The sequence below is a fragment of the Saccoglossus kowalevskii genome, chromosome 19 (assembly GCF_978046115.1).
Source record: "Saccoglossus kowalevskii chromosome 19, keSacKowa6.1, whole genome shotgun sequence".
Taxonomy (NCBI): Eukaryota; Metazoa; Hemichordata; class Enteropneusta; family Harrimaniidae; genus Saccoglossus; species Saccoglossus kowalevskii.
The window spans coordinates 28,194,065-28,212,401 of record NC_140659.1 but is presented as its reverse complement, the minus strand read 5'-3'; the positions used below and the strand labels follow the sequence as shown (position 1 = coordinate 28,212,401).

The 18,337-nt window shown below is 33.2% G+C and overlaps 1 protein-coding gene across 2 annotated transcripts in view; it reads right to left on the bottom strand.

Moving 5' to 3' along the window:
* Positions 1-18,337, bottom strand: part of LOC100376917 (ras-GEF domain-containing family member 1B-like) — a 90,553-nt gene that overhangs the window by 26,006 nt on the left and 46,210 nt on the right. For both annotated transcript variants that reach the window (XM_085493980.1, XM_085493981.1), the window contains one exon: positions 17,165-17,224. In XM_085493980.1, the coding sequence (XP_085350106.1) occupies positions 17,165-17,224 (60 nt within the window). The remainder of the gene's footprint in view (positions 1-17,164; positions 17,225-18,337) is intronic.

Here is an 18,337-nt window from a genome sequence, read left to right as displayed (position 1 = left end):
TTACCGTAACAGATGAGCATATTTGCTGGATTAACAGCAGCATAGCCTTGTCAATGAAACACAACTGTTAAAAAATAAATTTGTTTTAATTTATACAGTGACAAATTAAAGCTTATATGAGCAATTAATAACCAAAAGTGTAGTTTAAATTATTCCAATTTCAAAGCTGAAAACTATGTCCTAAATAAATACAAAACCTGGGATGATGTGTTCACTTGATATTGATATGCAGACACAATTTTAAGTTCAGGCATTGCAGCTGTTGTCAAATTTCCCCAGTGATTAAAAATGCAAAGATAAATGTTACCCCAGAACTTCCCGTCAAATTCACGATAACAATGACGGAAGTTCTGGAAATAGATAAACATGAAAATTGAAGCGAAACTAACAAGAATATTACATCCTGGCTTTTAGAGTGAAATTTTAGTCACAAGTATTCCAAGAAATATCATCTTTAATAATTCTTCTCAGGTCAAGTCAATGTAATAGTAAGGGGCTGGCAGGATAAGGGTTAAGAGATAATGATGCTACAGTGACAATAGATCACATGAACAGATTTTGTTGGCCATAAACCATGCCCCAGCATGATATACTACAAGATTTTGCACAGAAGTCTTAGCATATAATTTCCAATATATCACCATAGACATTACATGACATCAACAAACCCATATGAGATGTCTACTCAGTAACTGCCAGCAATGGGTCAAAGGCAAATATGACATTATACAACCATGATACAGCAGCTTAACATCTTTTACAATATTTCAATGAAATGAGAATAACAAATTTGAAAATTATTAAAATATTATAATAATGATAAGGGGGATATAATAATTATGGTTGCCATGGAAACTAATATAAGATATAAGATAGTTGAAACAAATTGTTATCAAACAAAATACAGTTACCCACACAAAATAATCTATCAAATCAAATAGTTTTTGCCTACCAGAATCAACTCATCCCAGTCTCCAAGAGTAGATATGCAGAAAGCCATGAGTTACAGTGGCAATAAAGTCAGTCTGGACAAGTCTGATCAGGGATGGACTGGACTGGACAACTCTAACCACATATACACATGTTGATATTATGGAAATAACCATGCATACCAAATATTCAAGCTACATACTTCCTGTAGACTTCACTATTATGAAGATAGGGGTGGAAGGTTTTCTATAGAGGGACTAGCAAAAGTTTGATAATTTTCAAAATAGCATAGAAGCTTTTAATCAAGATAAAACAATAAAATTATTAGACTTTAACCTCCAGTTTAACGGAATTATGACAATATGCTGATGATTTTGGAAAGGCATGCATCTCTCAACCCCTAATATCAAATGGTTTATGTCAACAAAAATAATTTTGTGTGGGATGGATGACTCATCTGAGAAATGCTACTCATTATTGATAAGGTATTGGAAAGATGACTTCATGATCAATCATACTGATAAAAATAATACTATTACTTCATGTTTTACCCCAAATAGGGAATTCCTACAGATTTGTATTTACTCAATAACATGTATTTACTCCACTTACTGTAAGTGCCAACAAATACAATGCTCTTTCTTCTGAAATTTTTCTGGTTAGAAGAAAATTTCTTGAACATTTTGTTTTAGCAATTTTGACTATTGATCAGTCATCCCAGAAAATTCTTTTTTCGTTAGGCAACCAAAAATGAAAACTGGTTGCCAACTGGGACAACCACAAAAAATATATAAGGGTTTAACACAAAAGCTTTATAGGACAACTATACTTTTATGTCAACAACCAGATTCCCAGAGTGGTTGAACAACCAGATTCCCAGAGTGGTTGAACAACCAGATTCCCAGAGTGGTTGAACAACCAGATTCCCAGAGTGGTTGAACAACCAGATTCCCAGAGTGGTTGAACAACCAGATTCCCAGAGTGGTTGAACAACCAGATTCCCAGAGTGGTTCAACAACCAGATTCCCAGAGTGGTTGAACAACCAGATTCCCAGAGTGGTTGAACAACCAGATTCCCAGAGTGGTTGAACAACCAGATTCCCAGAGTGGTTGAACAACCATAGTATGTTTGGACCCCTGTAGATGCATTCTATTTTAGAAGCCTGAAATGCAATATAAGCAAAACAGGAAATGATCATGGTTTATATTTCATATTAGGTAATTTTTTTATTTTTTTTATTGGTTTGCATGTTTAAAATTTGTTTACATTATTTACATTCATGCATCATTGCACCAGAGTTAGTAATAACCATGGTTACTAATAACTATGATAGCACATTTTAACAAAATAGAAATATCAAACAAATACATGTATTTACTATAGAAATAGTAAAATAAAAATTTAACAAGAGGAACACAGTAAAATACTGTAAAATACTTTATTTTCATTGGAATTTATTTTCACCTTCTTCGCTGGAGGGATGATTCAGTGAAAATAAAATCCAATAAATATATTTATTTTCCTTTAACTTGTCAAAAATCAGTGTAAATAAACTCCATACAAAATATCCAAAAAGTCTTTTCAGTGAAAATTAATTCCAGCTAAAATGAAGGTTATTTATGCGAATAGATACCAAATGCAAGATGTAAAAACAAGGTTGTCACTTGGGAGTTGGAAAGTGCGCCCTCCTGTGGCAACATATGGAACAAAAATAAGATCATGAGTTGGTAATATACACTACATATAAATTGAAATGTATTTGCTCTATTAGAAACACATCACTAATATTAGAAGTACATATCAACTAAAAATTGCATTTTTTGTATACTTGATTTTATAGTCACCATTTTTGGACTTCGGTTCAACTGGTAACTAAATAAGCAGCCTCTTCGTTGAGATAGCTCGCTGTTAGCAAAGCACATTTCAATTAAAGAACTGAAGATATCATTAGAAAATGAACAAATCTGTGGTATCTACATCTATGACATCACGTTTCACAAATAATTGACAAAAATATTCATCAAAATTAGAGAATTAAAGATATCATCACGAAATGAATAAATCTGAGAGAGGTCCACATGTAGTACCGGTACCTAGATATGTAATATCAAAGCAATCAGACTTGCGGTTTTTAACAAGAAGTCGAAAATATCACTTTTCACCAAAAATGACAAAAATATTCATTAAAATTAGAGAATTGAAGGTATCATAACGAAATGAACAAATCTGAGAAGTCTGTCTAAGATACATATACACCAAGTATCAAAGCAATAACAATTGTAGTTTTCAAGAAGTAGTCGAATAAGTAAAAAGTTGACGGACAATCACTCATATAATAAGCTCCAGCCGACAAAGTCAACAGCGGGGCTAAAAAAGTTGCAGTGGAAATATAATGATTCACATACATTAATATTAATTTTCAGTAACACAATTGTCTTCCTATGTATGTGAATCAGTAAAAATAATGTTGGCATCATTCAATATAGGATAAACTACTGTTTGATTGAAGGATGTTACAACCACTGTTCTGGTTTTAGATGAGTTCTTCATAATTACATCTCCCATCCCAGTAGTGATATCATTAACTTGTAATAGATTCGTCTGTCTTACATTATAGTAAACATTAATCTTAGAGACACAATGTTTATAAATGCATATATACAGTAAACAGTTCAATTTTCATAGCTAGAAATGGTCACAATTTCAAAATTAGATGATACTGGTGTAGACCAAATTATGTGAAGGACTCCAGAACTATGTTCACTGCTACAAAATTGTGTGATTCCCAAAAAAATCACAAGAAATTAAAGCAGTTTACAGTACTAAACAAATGCCATCAACTCACACAGGGTGAAATTTACAGTGTTTTGTCAAGAACAATAATAACTGCAGTCACCTGTGTACTCCATGAGTAAACTATTCCGGTGGGCTAGCAGTGTTTGGTTCTAGACTGATGACTTTTCTAAATATTATTTTGATTTAGGCCCCCCATGTTTCATGACATCCATGTAGATCTGTGTTTGCTACAGTGAGTTAGAATAACTCAAGCAATCTTTGAATGTACTAACTGAAATACAAAAATTGCATTCTGCTAAAAACAACATGATACATTGAATATAATGCTTGCTTTATGATGGTCATCTTCACTTAAGTCTAATCTCACAGCAATTTTTTTTTTTTAAATGGGAAAAAAAATTTATTCTTTATTTGGTGAAAGATCTGTCTACAGTTAACAGATTTCTATAGGAAAAGATTCTTAATATGCAAACAACAACTTTATATAAGAAACTATTACTGTATCATGATGACCTAGTTATTGACTTCGGACATTGTTCTTATTATGGGCTTAATTACTGTAACATTACCATTAAACAAACTACGGTATTATAAATGTACAATGTACTACACAACACTTTTTCCTATTTCTTATCTGAAAGATTTATGATTGATGAAGATTACTTTATATACATGTAGATGGTGTCACAAACAACCTAATTACTTCAGTTTTAATTGAAATTTTAATTACAAATAATTATTTATTTTCAGTGAATATAAATTCAGTGTGACTTTAGCCACTACTTCCCATGAAACATATTGAAACAATACCAAAATATGTTGTTGAATGAAGCTGGAAGAGTTTTTGCTTAAAATAGCTCTATTGTAGTAAACAACATGGCACAGCATTAGTCTGTGACATCACCACCAACGCCTATGGTTGAAATGCCTTATAAGGAATAAAGCAAAGTTCACAGTCTGTTCACATATATCATTTATACAGGGCTGTGGTTACAATTTGATTTTATTATCTCTCCAGACAATGGCACTTAAATGAAAGTGAAAATTGTAGTTTGTAGACAAGTCATATTATGAAAAGATTGTCTAATAATAGACAGAGGTTCATTAATCATATGTTAATCGCTTTGTTTAGTATGATTTGGCGGATGAGAAGGGTTAGCAAAATGTCATGTTATTAAGAAACCATGTTAAAAGTACACTGTACTCTCTATAACATACCATGGAGGTAATTGAACTTCAGAGTTTTGGGGGACACCCATTTTTAATGTAAATTTGGTAAAATTGCCATGGCGATATAATGAAAACCATTTAATTTTTAGTGCTGGAAATTTTCATAATTAGAAGATTTTATAGCATTCCTTCATTTACAGCAGAGAATTTTTTATATATAATTTCTTCATATTGTTTTAACCAAATGGGCATACTTTACAGATAGCAACAGGTCTTGGCCAAAATGCTTGAAAAAAAATAACATGTTCTGTCTAGTAAAACAAAGTAAATTGGGATTATTTTTTTAAATTTACTAAAAATTTCAAGATAAATTACCTAACTACAAGTGTTTACCATTTATTGTTCTCTGTTTTCAATTATAACATTTACTAAAACTCAAAAACTAATCTAGAGAACACAAGCAGGTTTTGTGAATGATGACAAAGCTGACTTTTGCCTCAAAAGGATAGATCTACAACCAATAAGTTCATATACAGGTACCACAATAAAGCAACTAGAACATAGTTGTAACTACATACTACAAAGTAATGAATAAATTACCCACACAGGGAACAAGAATTCATTTAATAATAATATCATTGCTTTACTGAAATGTTTAAAATATTCCTGTGGTACATAACTGGATACAAGACGAAATACAAGCACATCGACAACAAAAATTCTACTGCAATAATACAATAAAATATACAATATCAAGATAAACTCATTATGCGAATGAAAGATTAACCATAGACATCTTAGAGTAATTTATCACACCTCTATTATATTTTAATTATTTTTGTTAACAAAAGACGGGGGGGGGGGGGGGGGGGGGGGGGAGTAAACAATTTGAGTGATTATCTACTTAACAATTGACTGAGTCTTGGTGCATGGCTCAGTACTGGTAATTAGCTCCATCAATACACTGTGGAAAATTACATGTAGATGTAATAGTGTCCTCTAGCAGCCTTGACCCAAACTTAGAAACTTAAAATAGACTCAGCAAACAGTGGATAATGCATGTATAAACTGTTTGGGTTTGAGACCATGTGGTGGTGTGTGATGGAATGAGAGATGGAGAAATGAATGGAACTCTCAATGAATTCCATGTGATATGTATGAGCTATGCGATTTATGGCTTAAATGACACAAGTTTTAAGTGCTCAGAGATGAATTAAAATTCTTTTTATAGTATTTACTACTTTTTCTGTATAACTAATAAATATCCTTTTGAACTATTTTGTCAATGACGCCATACAAATGTCTGGACGGTAGTTAGAGGGAGGGCGTAATTCAAAATATTTACGATGCGATACAAGCGGGAATAAAAATCAGCCAATAGGAGATAGCCATAAAGACAAAATTGATGGTCGCACCATTCACAGTAAGTATCCCTGTACCCACATGTGTTTTATAAATTAGACCATGTTTATTTATATATTATTATAATTTATGTCTTCAACCTAAAGTTCACACAAAACATACCTGTAGTATCTAACCATTAATAACTTCTCCTGGACTGTTCACCGCTTTTTTTAAGGAGTAAATATTTAATTTCTAATTTATTGTTCGCTCATAAAAAATACATTATTAATTAATACTAATACCCCCCCCCCTCCTCCCGAGAAAAAAAAACAAAAAAAACGCCCAAATAAAAACAGCTCATGAAATTAATATATAGAAATAAACCAAGGTCAGAATGTTCAGAAAATATTTATATCTTCAACTTGTTGGTATTTTAATAACATGTTTGGACATTTTTCAGATGTCTGATAATTTTATCATTTTAAGGGCTAGTACCACTGATATAAACCATTTAATTTTTGCAGAAAGTCAATATTTCTGTTATTTAGATTATTGGTGTTCGCAGACGAAATTTCGTGAAAGTCACTGTATCTCTGTAATTTAGGATCGCAGTGGCATTTTCATGATTACATAATTTTACTATTTTCAATGACATGCAAAATTTATGAGAATTTAATAATTCATCAAATTAAAGAAGTGTAAAGTATTATTAGACTATTATTTTTTTAAATACTATAAATATAAAATAGTGTTAAGATCTCTATATTTAACTTACTCTTTATCTTGCAAACATGGCAAACCATTAAAAAAAGAAATTAGTATGAGCTACAGGCAGTATTTGAGTAATAGAAATAAATTTTGAAAGCTAGCAATTACATGAATAACATTGTCAAAACCTGTGACATTTGCTCAGAGGGGGCAAAAGTTTAAAACCTATAGAAACTGAACAATTATCAGAAGAAATTGGATATCTTGATTACATGCATCCATCATTGGCTTATTACAAAACAAACATGTTTAATTTTATGAAAATAAATGAATCAATGATTCAAATGAAGCCATTAGGGGTTGACCATTAGAAACTCGGGGGGAGGGGAGTGAATTTGAAAAACAAGATATTTGAAAATGAGAAAAATTTGAAAAAAATTCAGAAAAAAATTAAAATCCCAACAAATTTACAGGAACATGATCTTGCTTGAAATTTAATGATGCTACCTTCTCCCCCAAAGTTTCTCACCCCTGTGTAGTTTTTCTCACCTGACAGTAGTGAATTTTTTAAAAAAATTGTTGTGTTTGTTTGTTATCACTAAACAGAAACTGCTGATTATAAATGTGAAGCAACAAGGCTAATAATCTGCAAGTAATTTTTTTTTAAATAGGAGAACAAGTTTTCCAGGAAATAAATATATAAAATCAACCCATTAAGAAAAAGAATTGCTACAAGGAAATACAAAGTAACTCAAATGAATATTTTTATGAAAATAAATTTGAAATTTTGTTTGATTCTAATTCTATTTTAATATTTGTCAGTCACTTATACTGGGAATACCAGTGTTAATACATTGCCTACTGATGCTGTTTTTTCCTGTTCATTTTAGTTATTTGTTGAGTGTTTCAACAAGTGATATGTCAAGTACAAATGAATGTTACTGTGATGATAAAGTGATACTGGTTTCAAATGTAGAAAATACACAAAAGAGAGCATTTATAGTAGAGCACTCTTTAAGGTACATAGTTGTTGAGACATGCTTCTGATCAGTTAATACAGGACAGTTAGATTGGATACACTGGTACCAGTACTTGTAGTACTAGCTGTCACATAACTGGACATGTTATCGACAACGACAATGCCTCCAGTCGTATCATACATATAACAATTACAATTATAAAACAAATATTATTTCAATATCCATATTAAGAATTTTTTCTCACAATACTCTTCCACATCTTTCATGACTATTTTTTGAAAATCTAAACTTAGATTAAACATAAAATACAAACTCAAGGCTTCAATTGAGACTAATGTTTGTCTTTATAACACAGTAATCACAATCAGGTTTCTCAAAAATAAATTTAAACACAACCAATTACTTAACAATGAGTCCTGTGTAGGTCAACTCAAATTAATGTTCTTCTATAAAAAAACACACATTAAGTTAAAATACTACAAAGATAGTTTTCATGATAACCAAGCAGCCTAACTGCTTTATAAACCATGACCTCCGAAAAGAAAACTAAATTTCACATCAAAAAAAAATTCTCAATAAAACATACCTGTCATCTTACTGATTTAAAAATTGATATCTTTCAAAAATAAATCACAACGAAATTATTTATGACTGTTTTAAGCAAAGGAAAGTTTCCTCCATCATTTTAAAATAAAAGCACAGTTATGTGAAGAAATGAAAACAGTGATGTGCTCTATAAACAGACTTTTCACAACAGCTTTACAAATGTCAAGCTAAAAATACCGCAAGAATAAATTAAATGAAAACAGTCCAGCAGACACAGATACCAGAGGCCAGGGGTCTATGTTGTGCATTTGGCCTCAGTTTAACTCCATAAACAAGTGACTAGTTTCCAGAGATAGACATTACTCTAAAATAGACTTGTCTTTATCACAAATGTCAATGTCTGATACTGACAGACTGGTGCAATTCATATACCTGTATTAACACGTCTTCCCCCTTGACAAAGGAACCCACCCTTCACTGTTATTATGCCAACATCAACATGGCTGAGTGATAAGCAGTACCCATACATACTTCATGCTAGGGTATTAGACTGATTTAAGTGTGAAATCATCTGACAATACCATGGATTACCTACCAGCGCTCTTAAGAAAGTTCCCAGCTAGCAATGAAGCCACTTCATGAGAGATGGCATCCCATTAATCAATTCATGGCGGGCAAAAAATTCCCTGTTATAAGTTGGTTCAAACACAGGAGGGACTGTGGTTCAAATAGTCTTAAAAACTAGTGCAGTAGTTGTAACACACTATAAAGAGCTATTGTTGGACTGTACCATTTGATGTGAGGGGGGAGTAGGAAACTAAATGAGGGACGTGATTTTATTGGCATATACTGTAAAATGACTAATTTTCACTGGGTTTAAATTTCACTGATTTACCATTTCAGGCATCTTCAGTGGGTTTTAAATTCACGGTTTTATCATTTAGATAATGTGTTCTATGCTAAATTTTACATATTCACTGGGTTTTAATTTAGCGCATTTTTCTAGTCAGCGAAATAAGCCAAATTAAAACCCAGTGAATAATTAACCCCTTTACAGTACATACATTTCTGTTTCTTACATGCTACATGTACATAATTTGGGAATATTTACAGCCAAAATGACCTGTTCACGATACTGACCTCTCTTTAGTTAAGATGACCCACCCTGCTATAATAATGGTATGAGCCACTTCCTGACTCTGTTCTGAAGTCCAATGACTGACTAAACACAGATGAATAGCTGTACAACTGCAGAACTAATAGGCCCTTTATGCAAGCGAAACATACCCTTGTCACAGAGCCCACAATGTATATTCCACTCATTTCCAAATATGGCTAAAACAAAGAGGACAATTTTCTTGGCACAAGTACAGACGTTAGTATCATACATCAACTTTTAATATGTCACAAGTGATTAATGATTAATAAAGTCATGTATTTTGGCGCTAAACAAACTAACTAAGACTGCTACTGACTGATTTATATCAAAACATGCGTTCACAATTTTGTGAAATGATTTATATAAATTTCCAGATGACATGTTGTAAACTTTTTAAATATTATCCCTATCAATTTTCTTGTATGTTGTCATAATTTGACAGCATTCATGTGAAGGGAAATTTCTTTGAAAGTAACTGTGACTACCTAGGACCCCAGTGGAAATCACTGTGACTACCTAGGACCCCAGTGGAAATCACTGTGACTACCTAGGACCCCAGTGGAAATCACTGTGACTACCTAGGACCCCAGTGGAAATCACTGTGACTCCCTAGAACCCAAGTGGAAATCACTATAACTCCTTAAGGTAGCGAGAGGGGAAACAATTTATAGTTTAATGGAGTTTAATACTTTCCTCACCAGTTACTAAGCATGCAGTTATGTCAATGTATGTATGTATATGTATAAGCTGAGATATAGCAGAATACGATCATATATGTTTCGTTATGATATTTGCTCAGGGGATTAAGTTACGATCATTCCTGTTAACCTCCTAAACATAGAGTTTTTTTGCGGGATTGGCCGTTCCTCGGTGTTCCTTTTTTCTATGTTTCTGATCTTTTCACTGTTGCTTTATAAGATAATGATCTTTGAGAATGCGTCTCGAAATTTTTATGTGCCCCATAGTTCTGGAGATAAAGCCTGTTGAACTTTATGGACTAAATTTTACGAACGTCTTCCTATTCCCAAGGCCGTAACGCAACGTCAACGGCTCACATAAACGTCCATGAGTCATCATATTTTAGCCAATTTTGTGACGAATAGATTGTGTAATTTATACATCGTTAGCGTAGAGAAAAGTGTTGACAAATGACATCTTCAATAGTTATAATAGTCAAAAATTAGTTTCCGTAAAAACTCAATAAAACGTTTTTTTTCGAATTTGGCCACAGATAAACAGCTAATTAATGACAAAATGTCGATTATTTCGATCATACTTTGTAAATATACAAGTATCTGATATGCGTGGAATGTTAGATCGTGAAAAATTGGTTGGTTGTTTCCTAAAACGTGACAAAACTTAGCAGTTTCGTCGAAAGTAGGTGCTAACTTGAGCAAGATGGCGTACCGCGCAATTAATTTATTCAAGTCCCTTTGTTATGTTGAACAGCGTCAACAGTACAATCGGTTCTCTAAACATAGAGCGGGCCTTCGTGACAGCATATATTTACTTACGGGATATACATGCCTTCAAGTACAGATATGTTTGAATTACTCTCAGCCTATGGAGAGCGTACCGTTATCGGATTTGTTATAATCAGTTAGTTCTAAGTCAGCACTACCGGATTCGGCCGATACCCCGCCCGGGCGATCTTATGGAGGATTCGATTTTTTTTATAGAAAAATGTGGACCAACAGATCGCCCGGGCGATGTTATGGCAGATATTACGAAGCCCATCTTGTCTGAAAAAACAACCCTGCGCTGATAAAAATGGTCTCAGAAAATGTTTAGAAAAAATAATATGTTTCGCGTTGACCAAATATAATCATTCAAAGTATAAATTCAAAGTGTTTTAATACGTTGGTGAGAGGTCGCATTTTACGTGAACAAGAACATGCACTAAGCAGGAAAAGCAAGCCAAAGTTGAAACGGGGTGCATCATGGACATGACATGACACAACACACGATGCAACAACTGAGTGATCAGTGACATCATTTTGGGGTGCAATTGAACTTCAAGTACTTCTTTGCGAAACTTGCTGCGCGGCGATGCTGACATCAAGTGTACGTTGACCGAAATTTGACCCCAAATCACGCACTGAACTGGCGCGTTTTCTTAGCAACCTTTTTCTTTCATGCTCCGCGCGTCGATCTAGTAAACTTATATCCGACGATACTGTAATTACGCAACTTGTATGCAACTCTGTACTTTGAATATAACAACATCGTTTACTTGGTGCACTGCTTTTCTAATTACGCAAATTTGTTTACAATATTGTACCAGCTCTGAATATTTCAACTTTGTAATGTATAGCTTTCATGATAACTACGCAAAATTCATTTTATCTTTTACTATTGTTAGGGCACTGACCCGGGGTATTGGGTCTGTGAATATTTCAATATTACTGACTTGATAATGCATTGCATTCGTAATAATTACGCAAACATAAACATGGGCGCATTTAAGTCATTGAAAAGGATTGTAGTCGGGTGTCTACGGAAAGTCAAGAAAATATTTTAAATACTTGTGATTCATCGATGTTCCAATGGTGAATTATTTTATTCGAAATGAAGTGAATATGTAATATAAACCATACCGTGCGTCATAATAAATTTTACTATAATATAATAAACTCTGGGCAGCGCACTTCGATCGCATTATTCACGTACATTTCGACTGAACTCTACTAACCACGTGTTTGATTTACGTGCAGCATTGGGTAATGACCTCCAGAGTTCACGCACTGATATTTGAATTCGGACCACCCAACTTGACCCGTCGACAGAAACCGCTATATCCACTGGTTTTTTTTATCGGTGTCACTACTCTTGTCTATCTCCGCCAATTTTGTTTTGAGTTTTCTTATTTCATAGGCGGCATCTTGAAATTCTTGTTCTAATAGTCTTTTAGCAACGTCTAAAACTTTCCGAGTGTTTTCTCTGAATGTGGTTCCAGATATAATAGAGGAGACGGTAATCCCATATAGCTACTAAATTTACGCATTGCGCGATGACCCTTTCCAATGCCACGAGCCGCGATCACCAGCTTACGATTCACATCAAAAGAATGTCCACTCTTTTTTGACGCAGGAAAAATGTCAGTCACAGAGTTACATTTTTGATTCCACTCTGCAGACTGACTATAATATGAGCCCAGGCCACTTTCATTTAGATATCTTTTAACGGCGTCAGACATTTTTCGGCGGCCAGTTTTTTTTCATCTTAGAACTCCTTCCCATGATATATTAGGTTGTTAAAACACCGAGAAAAGCTTGAAATACTATATTGTAATGTTTGTTTGTGCTTCAATCGCGTAACGAATACTAGTACTAGTTATAGATTACACAGGATATAATAAAGCTGGATGGTCAACAAATCAGTAGGCAAATTAAATCCTTTGTCTTCAGTCTGTCATTCAACATGATATGTAAATGCATGAAGGATGTGTTCACCTACAACTAAGTTTCCGGAAATAAATTGAAATTACTCAACAAATGCATCGTGCACTATAAATTCAGGGCAAAGATAAAGAAAGTACACAATATAAGGTTGCATAATCCGGGATTTTTAGAAAAAAGTTTTTTTTTTTTCCTAGTTTTTCCCCTCTCGCTACCTTAAGACCTCAGTGAAAGGTAGTGTGAATTTCTAGCACCCTGACTATAGAATCTGAATGAAATTGATGTGACTCTCCGGGATTCCAGGGAATAACACTGTGACTCCCTAGGACTCTAGTTAAACTCACTGTAACTCCCTAGGACCTCAGTGAAAATCAATGACTGGCTCGGTCCCCAAGGAAAGTCAGTGACTTTCTGGAACCCCAGCAAAATTGCTGTGCCTTTGAGTAACTGTGAATCACTGACGATTGATCTTGAATTAAATCTGAACTACATGTACTACAATAATTTGTTGTCATAAAAAGTTTTCTTTCACAAGAATAATGTTGTGTACATTACAGTTTTAGTTGAGGATCGCACCATCATCAATACATATTAAATGTAAAATTTAGGAATGATGAAAAATTTCATTTCTTCATTCAAATCTAATCTTGAAAGTTAAAAAAATCTTCTAACGACTGCTTGGTAATTCTGTGTGAACAAATGATGCTCAGCAATAAGATCATCATTATATTACAGTATAAATTTAGATTCATATACTGTATTTGCTCTATTACAAGCGCATCTCCAATGCAAGCATACTTAAACAAAACAAGCAGCCTGTCAGCTGAGATAGCTCTGCTGTTAGCAATGCGCAATTCAATTAAGAACTGAAGATATCATTAGAAAATGAACATTATGTATAGTATCAAAGCAATCAGACTTGTAGTTTTTAATAAGAAGTCGAAAATATCACTTTGTACCAAAAATGTCAAAATCAAAATTAGAGAATTAAAGATATCAACACGAAATGAACAAATCTGAGAGAGGTCCACATGTAGTACTTATATATGTAATGTCAAAGTAATCGGACTTGCAGTTTTTTACAAGAAATCAAAAATATCACTTTTTACCAAAAATGACAAAAATATTCACCAAAAATAGAGAATTTAAGATTTTTACATGAAATGAACAAATCTGAGAAAGAACCATCCAAGGTACTTGCATATCTAATTTGAAAATATTCCGACTTGCTGTTTCGAAGAAGAAGTTGAAATTGTAAAATTGACGAAGACTGGGGAACAATCAGTAATATGAACAGCTCCGCTGTGTTGACTTTGTCGACAGCGAAGCTAAAAAGTACTTATTGTACATTTACAGTACGTGTTACTAATAGAGGTAATACTGTACCAATAAATTCACCTAGCATACTTAGATAGCAGACTTACACTTATATAGCTGAAAACAGCATGTAATTTAAATAACACTGTACGTATACATAGAATGTCATGCAGCTCAAACAACTTGTAAGCCTAGAATTAACCCATCACATGTCATGATGTTGGTAACTAGGATACAGCCTCTCTGGTCTATCACTAAGAAATCAAACATGTCAACATTTTCAGAACCAATTGGCTGGCTGTGCTGTCAACAAATGTTTCAGTAACATGTTCAAGGTTACAATAACAAATTTTCATTGCACTTACCAAAGTAATAATCTAATTAAACTACACATGTACATGTTAAGCAATTTGTATATGTGTGCTCTACCTTTTGAATACCACTACATTTTTCTCTATATCATATTGGTGCTACATTTTGTACATGCTTATGCATTTTTAAAAATTCTTCTGTTGGTCTTGGAATATTACCACTTCCTACTATTTACAGTTCTTTTTTTTGTTTAGAATTTTTTTTAATGACTGCTGTAATTTGACAAGGCATTATCTTAAATAATGTACAAAGGTTTTTATTTCATTTCAGATTACAATGAAATATTTATTTGGATTTTTTCATGAAAATTGAATTTCTCATAGTTAAATAATGTACATTTTCAAACTAACATATACTGTAAAATGACTAATTTTCACTGGGTTTAAATTTCACTGTTTTACCATTACAGGCATATTCAGTGGGTTTTAAATTCATGGTTTTATCATTTGCTAATAATGTGTTCTATGCTAAATTTTACATAATATTCACTGGGTATTAATTTAGTACATTTTCCAGTCAGCGAAATAAGCAAAATTAAGACCCAGTGAATAAATACCCACTTTACAGTACCGGTAGTTATTAAAAAACACAAATAATTAGGCCAAACTCACAATAATTGGCAGCAACATTTTTGCAGGAAAAGTGATTGAACAACTTTTTTTAACAAACTAAACTAATGAAAGGCAAGAAGTATAGGTACCTTCATATTCATAACAGATAAATGTTCATGTTTTTTTGAATAATTAATTCCTTTACAGAAAAAAAAGTTTTTTTTTTTACGCAAATTTGCATCAAATTAAACTTCACCACAGGTTGTTTAAGAACGACTGTTACAATGTCTAATGTGTTACAGCCCCCTCTATAGTCAGCAGGATGTCTACTGCCACCCATGAAGTAATCGTGACACATGTATCATGTGATATTGAAATGCAACCATGGTGTGTGATTTCTAAACAACGCCAGTTTATTTACACACTCACTTCAATAGAAACAATTTTGACAGCTTTTTCAGTCTAGTTGATTGCACACAATTATCACATACAATCAAAGGCAAATAAAGTAAGGGTTCACAAGTTTTTATATCCATGCATGGTGATATGCAATAACCACATGAGTTCCAGACGCTTGTCAATCAAATTCCACTCAATAATTAAAACGCTGTGAAATCTCATTGGATACCATAGAAAACTTGGAGTACACTCTCTATGAAAACGTCAGGAAAGTCGAAACAAAACCCATGATTTGTCTGACACACACACACTCACAATTTAGTATTTTCAATTTTTTTTTATTTTTGTGAGTTTCTTGTGTTTAGATCAATATTCAATTTTTCACAGTCTAATCTCCTATATTTATTCACTGAATTATATTTATGATGGAAGACATAAGTCAGATTAATAAAGTAAACATAATGAACAATGGCGTCCCATTACAACAAGTTTTTATGATGTCATAGCTTTACAATTTCAGATGATAATGTAAACCTCCATATACAAGAAAATTCTTTTCAAAAAAAACCCCCTAAAACTGACTAAATCTGTTTAATTATGATGGTGGGGATTTATAACAACATCTACAGCGTCATATTGGATTTAGAGAAGGATCTTGACATGATAATGTCCCCTCACACATTATATTCTACTCATCCAACATGGCGCTGTGGGAGATTCATTATTGCTTAGTAATCCCAAAAAATGGAGACAAATGAGAAGAAAGTAGGAATTAATCATATTGAGTGCACTATGAATTTGTGTCTTGTTTTTCCTTGCAACTGACATATCCTAAAACCAACTTGCCGCAAATGAAATGAGCATTCAGTGCATATATTACCAGAGGTAAAAGTTTTTTGCATACCCTTACATATCAGGCATATATCAGGCTTTGTTGCAGTGATACCTAGGTTGATGTTTTAATAGAAAATAGATTTTCTTATTGTGGTAGTAGTATCAGACCATGGATCAGTGGCCAGTGTGACCACCTGTAACTGACTGACTGACTGACTGAAACCAAACGTGACTTGAGGGGTCAACCAACTGGAACCAATGCATCATGGGACTTGATGATTGTTTTCAAAGTCATTGTACAATACATGGTCAATGTAGCATGAAATAGGTATAAACCAACAGTTGAAGCAATAATCACGAGATAAATGGAGTAAATTTAGGGGGTCTTACGCATGACCTCTGAAAGTCACACATCTTTGCACTTACTTACACATTCTGGCATTTTCTGAACTCTGAAGATCACGCATTTTGTCATTTTCCCGGGAGATTAAAGTTTCACAGTCATAATGTCATGTTCGTATGGTATGCCTTAAACTATTTGAACGTAATGGTCAACTTTTTTTTGGAAGGTGTATTTTTGAAGATTAGAGCAAATATGGTACATGTATATAAATGTGTGATACAGAAGAGATGCATGATGGGATATCGTTATTTCTTACCCGTTTAGTTGCATCTTTGCTTGGTGCCTTTTCTTTGGTTATCGTACCAAATATGCTGGGCTGAAAAACATAGAAACAAAAAAAATTAATGATGAAAACAAACTACCTTCTTTGCTACAGTAAGTATTCTGACTATATGCTGCACGACACTGTAATGGTGAATATGTACCATTGGGCTGAGAAAAAATAGTAATTTCATTTCCAGTATCTTACTGGTGAAAGTGTTATGTTATGTAAATTGGTCAACATATTTGCTATTTTTCTTCCCTTTATACAGTGGATTTGGACTAGAAGGTGACTGTAAGGAAAATTTAATTCACTACTATCAATATAACCAACTTTTTAGTAATTCTCCGCCAATTTTGTTTAATATGTTCATTTGCATGGTATAAAGGTGCTTCCAATCAGATCTACATCAAATACCCAGTCTCTATGGGTGTATGCTTACATCCACAAATTGTGTACATTCACAGCACATTGAGTATGTTACTACAGGTGTCATACCAATAATTAGCTTATCAGAATTCAGAATTCAAATTACCGGTATATGCTTGTTAGGCTTATTTTCTCTGGATTTTATCATGAATGTGATGTATGAGGGCGTGCTTCGATAATGTCAGCTGTTAGACTCATGTCTGAAGCTATGTCAATTAGATACAACAAAACTGGTTTCTTTTCTGAGAATATTGAAAGTAGAAATTCTGACAAATCTTAGTGTTAATTTGTTTACACCAATTTTGTATAGAAACTTGAGCTGGCCTAGATTCTATAACATCCATGTAATTTCAGCAAATTAAAACAATATTTTGATTTTCGTAACCTGTTTTTTTTGGGGAAATTCACCCAAACTTTAACATTGTTGCTCTGGAAATCAAATTAGTGTTATGAACCCTGCAGTGTGCAGCCAACCATAAGGATGGCTAGTAGACACTGAGACTTCACAATTACATTTGTCTGCCACTAGAGGGCGACATATACATTACATAAAACTGCCCTAACTATAAATATAAAAATAATATACACGTACACGATTACAATTTTTAAAAGTTTCAAATGATACACATCTAAAAAGTTGTTTTTTCAAGATCTAGAAATCAACAATCTGCTTTCAGAGATTGATTGTTTTGGGTTTTAATCGAATTTAACTTATGATTACTGATAAAACTATGCAGG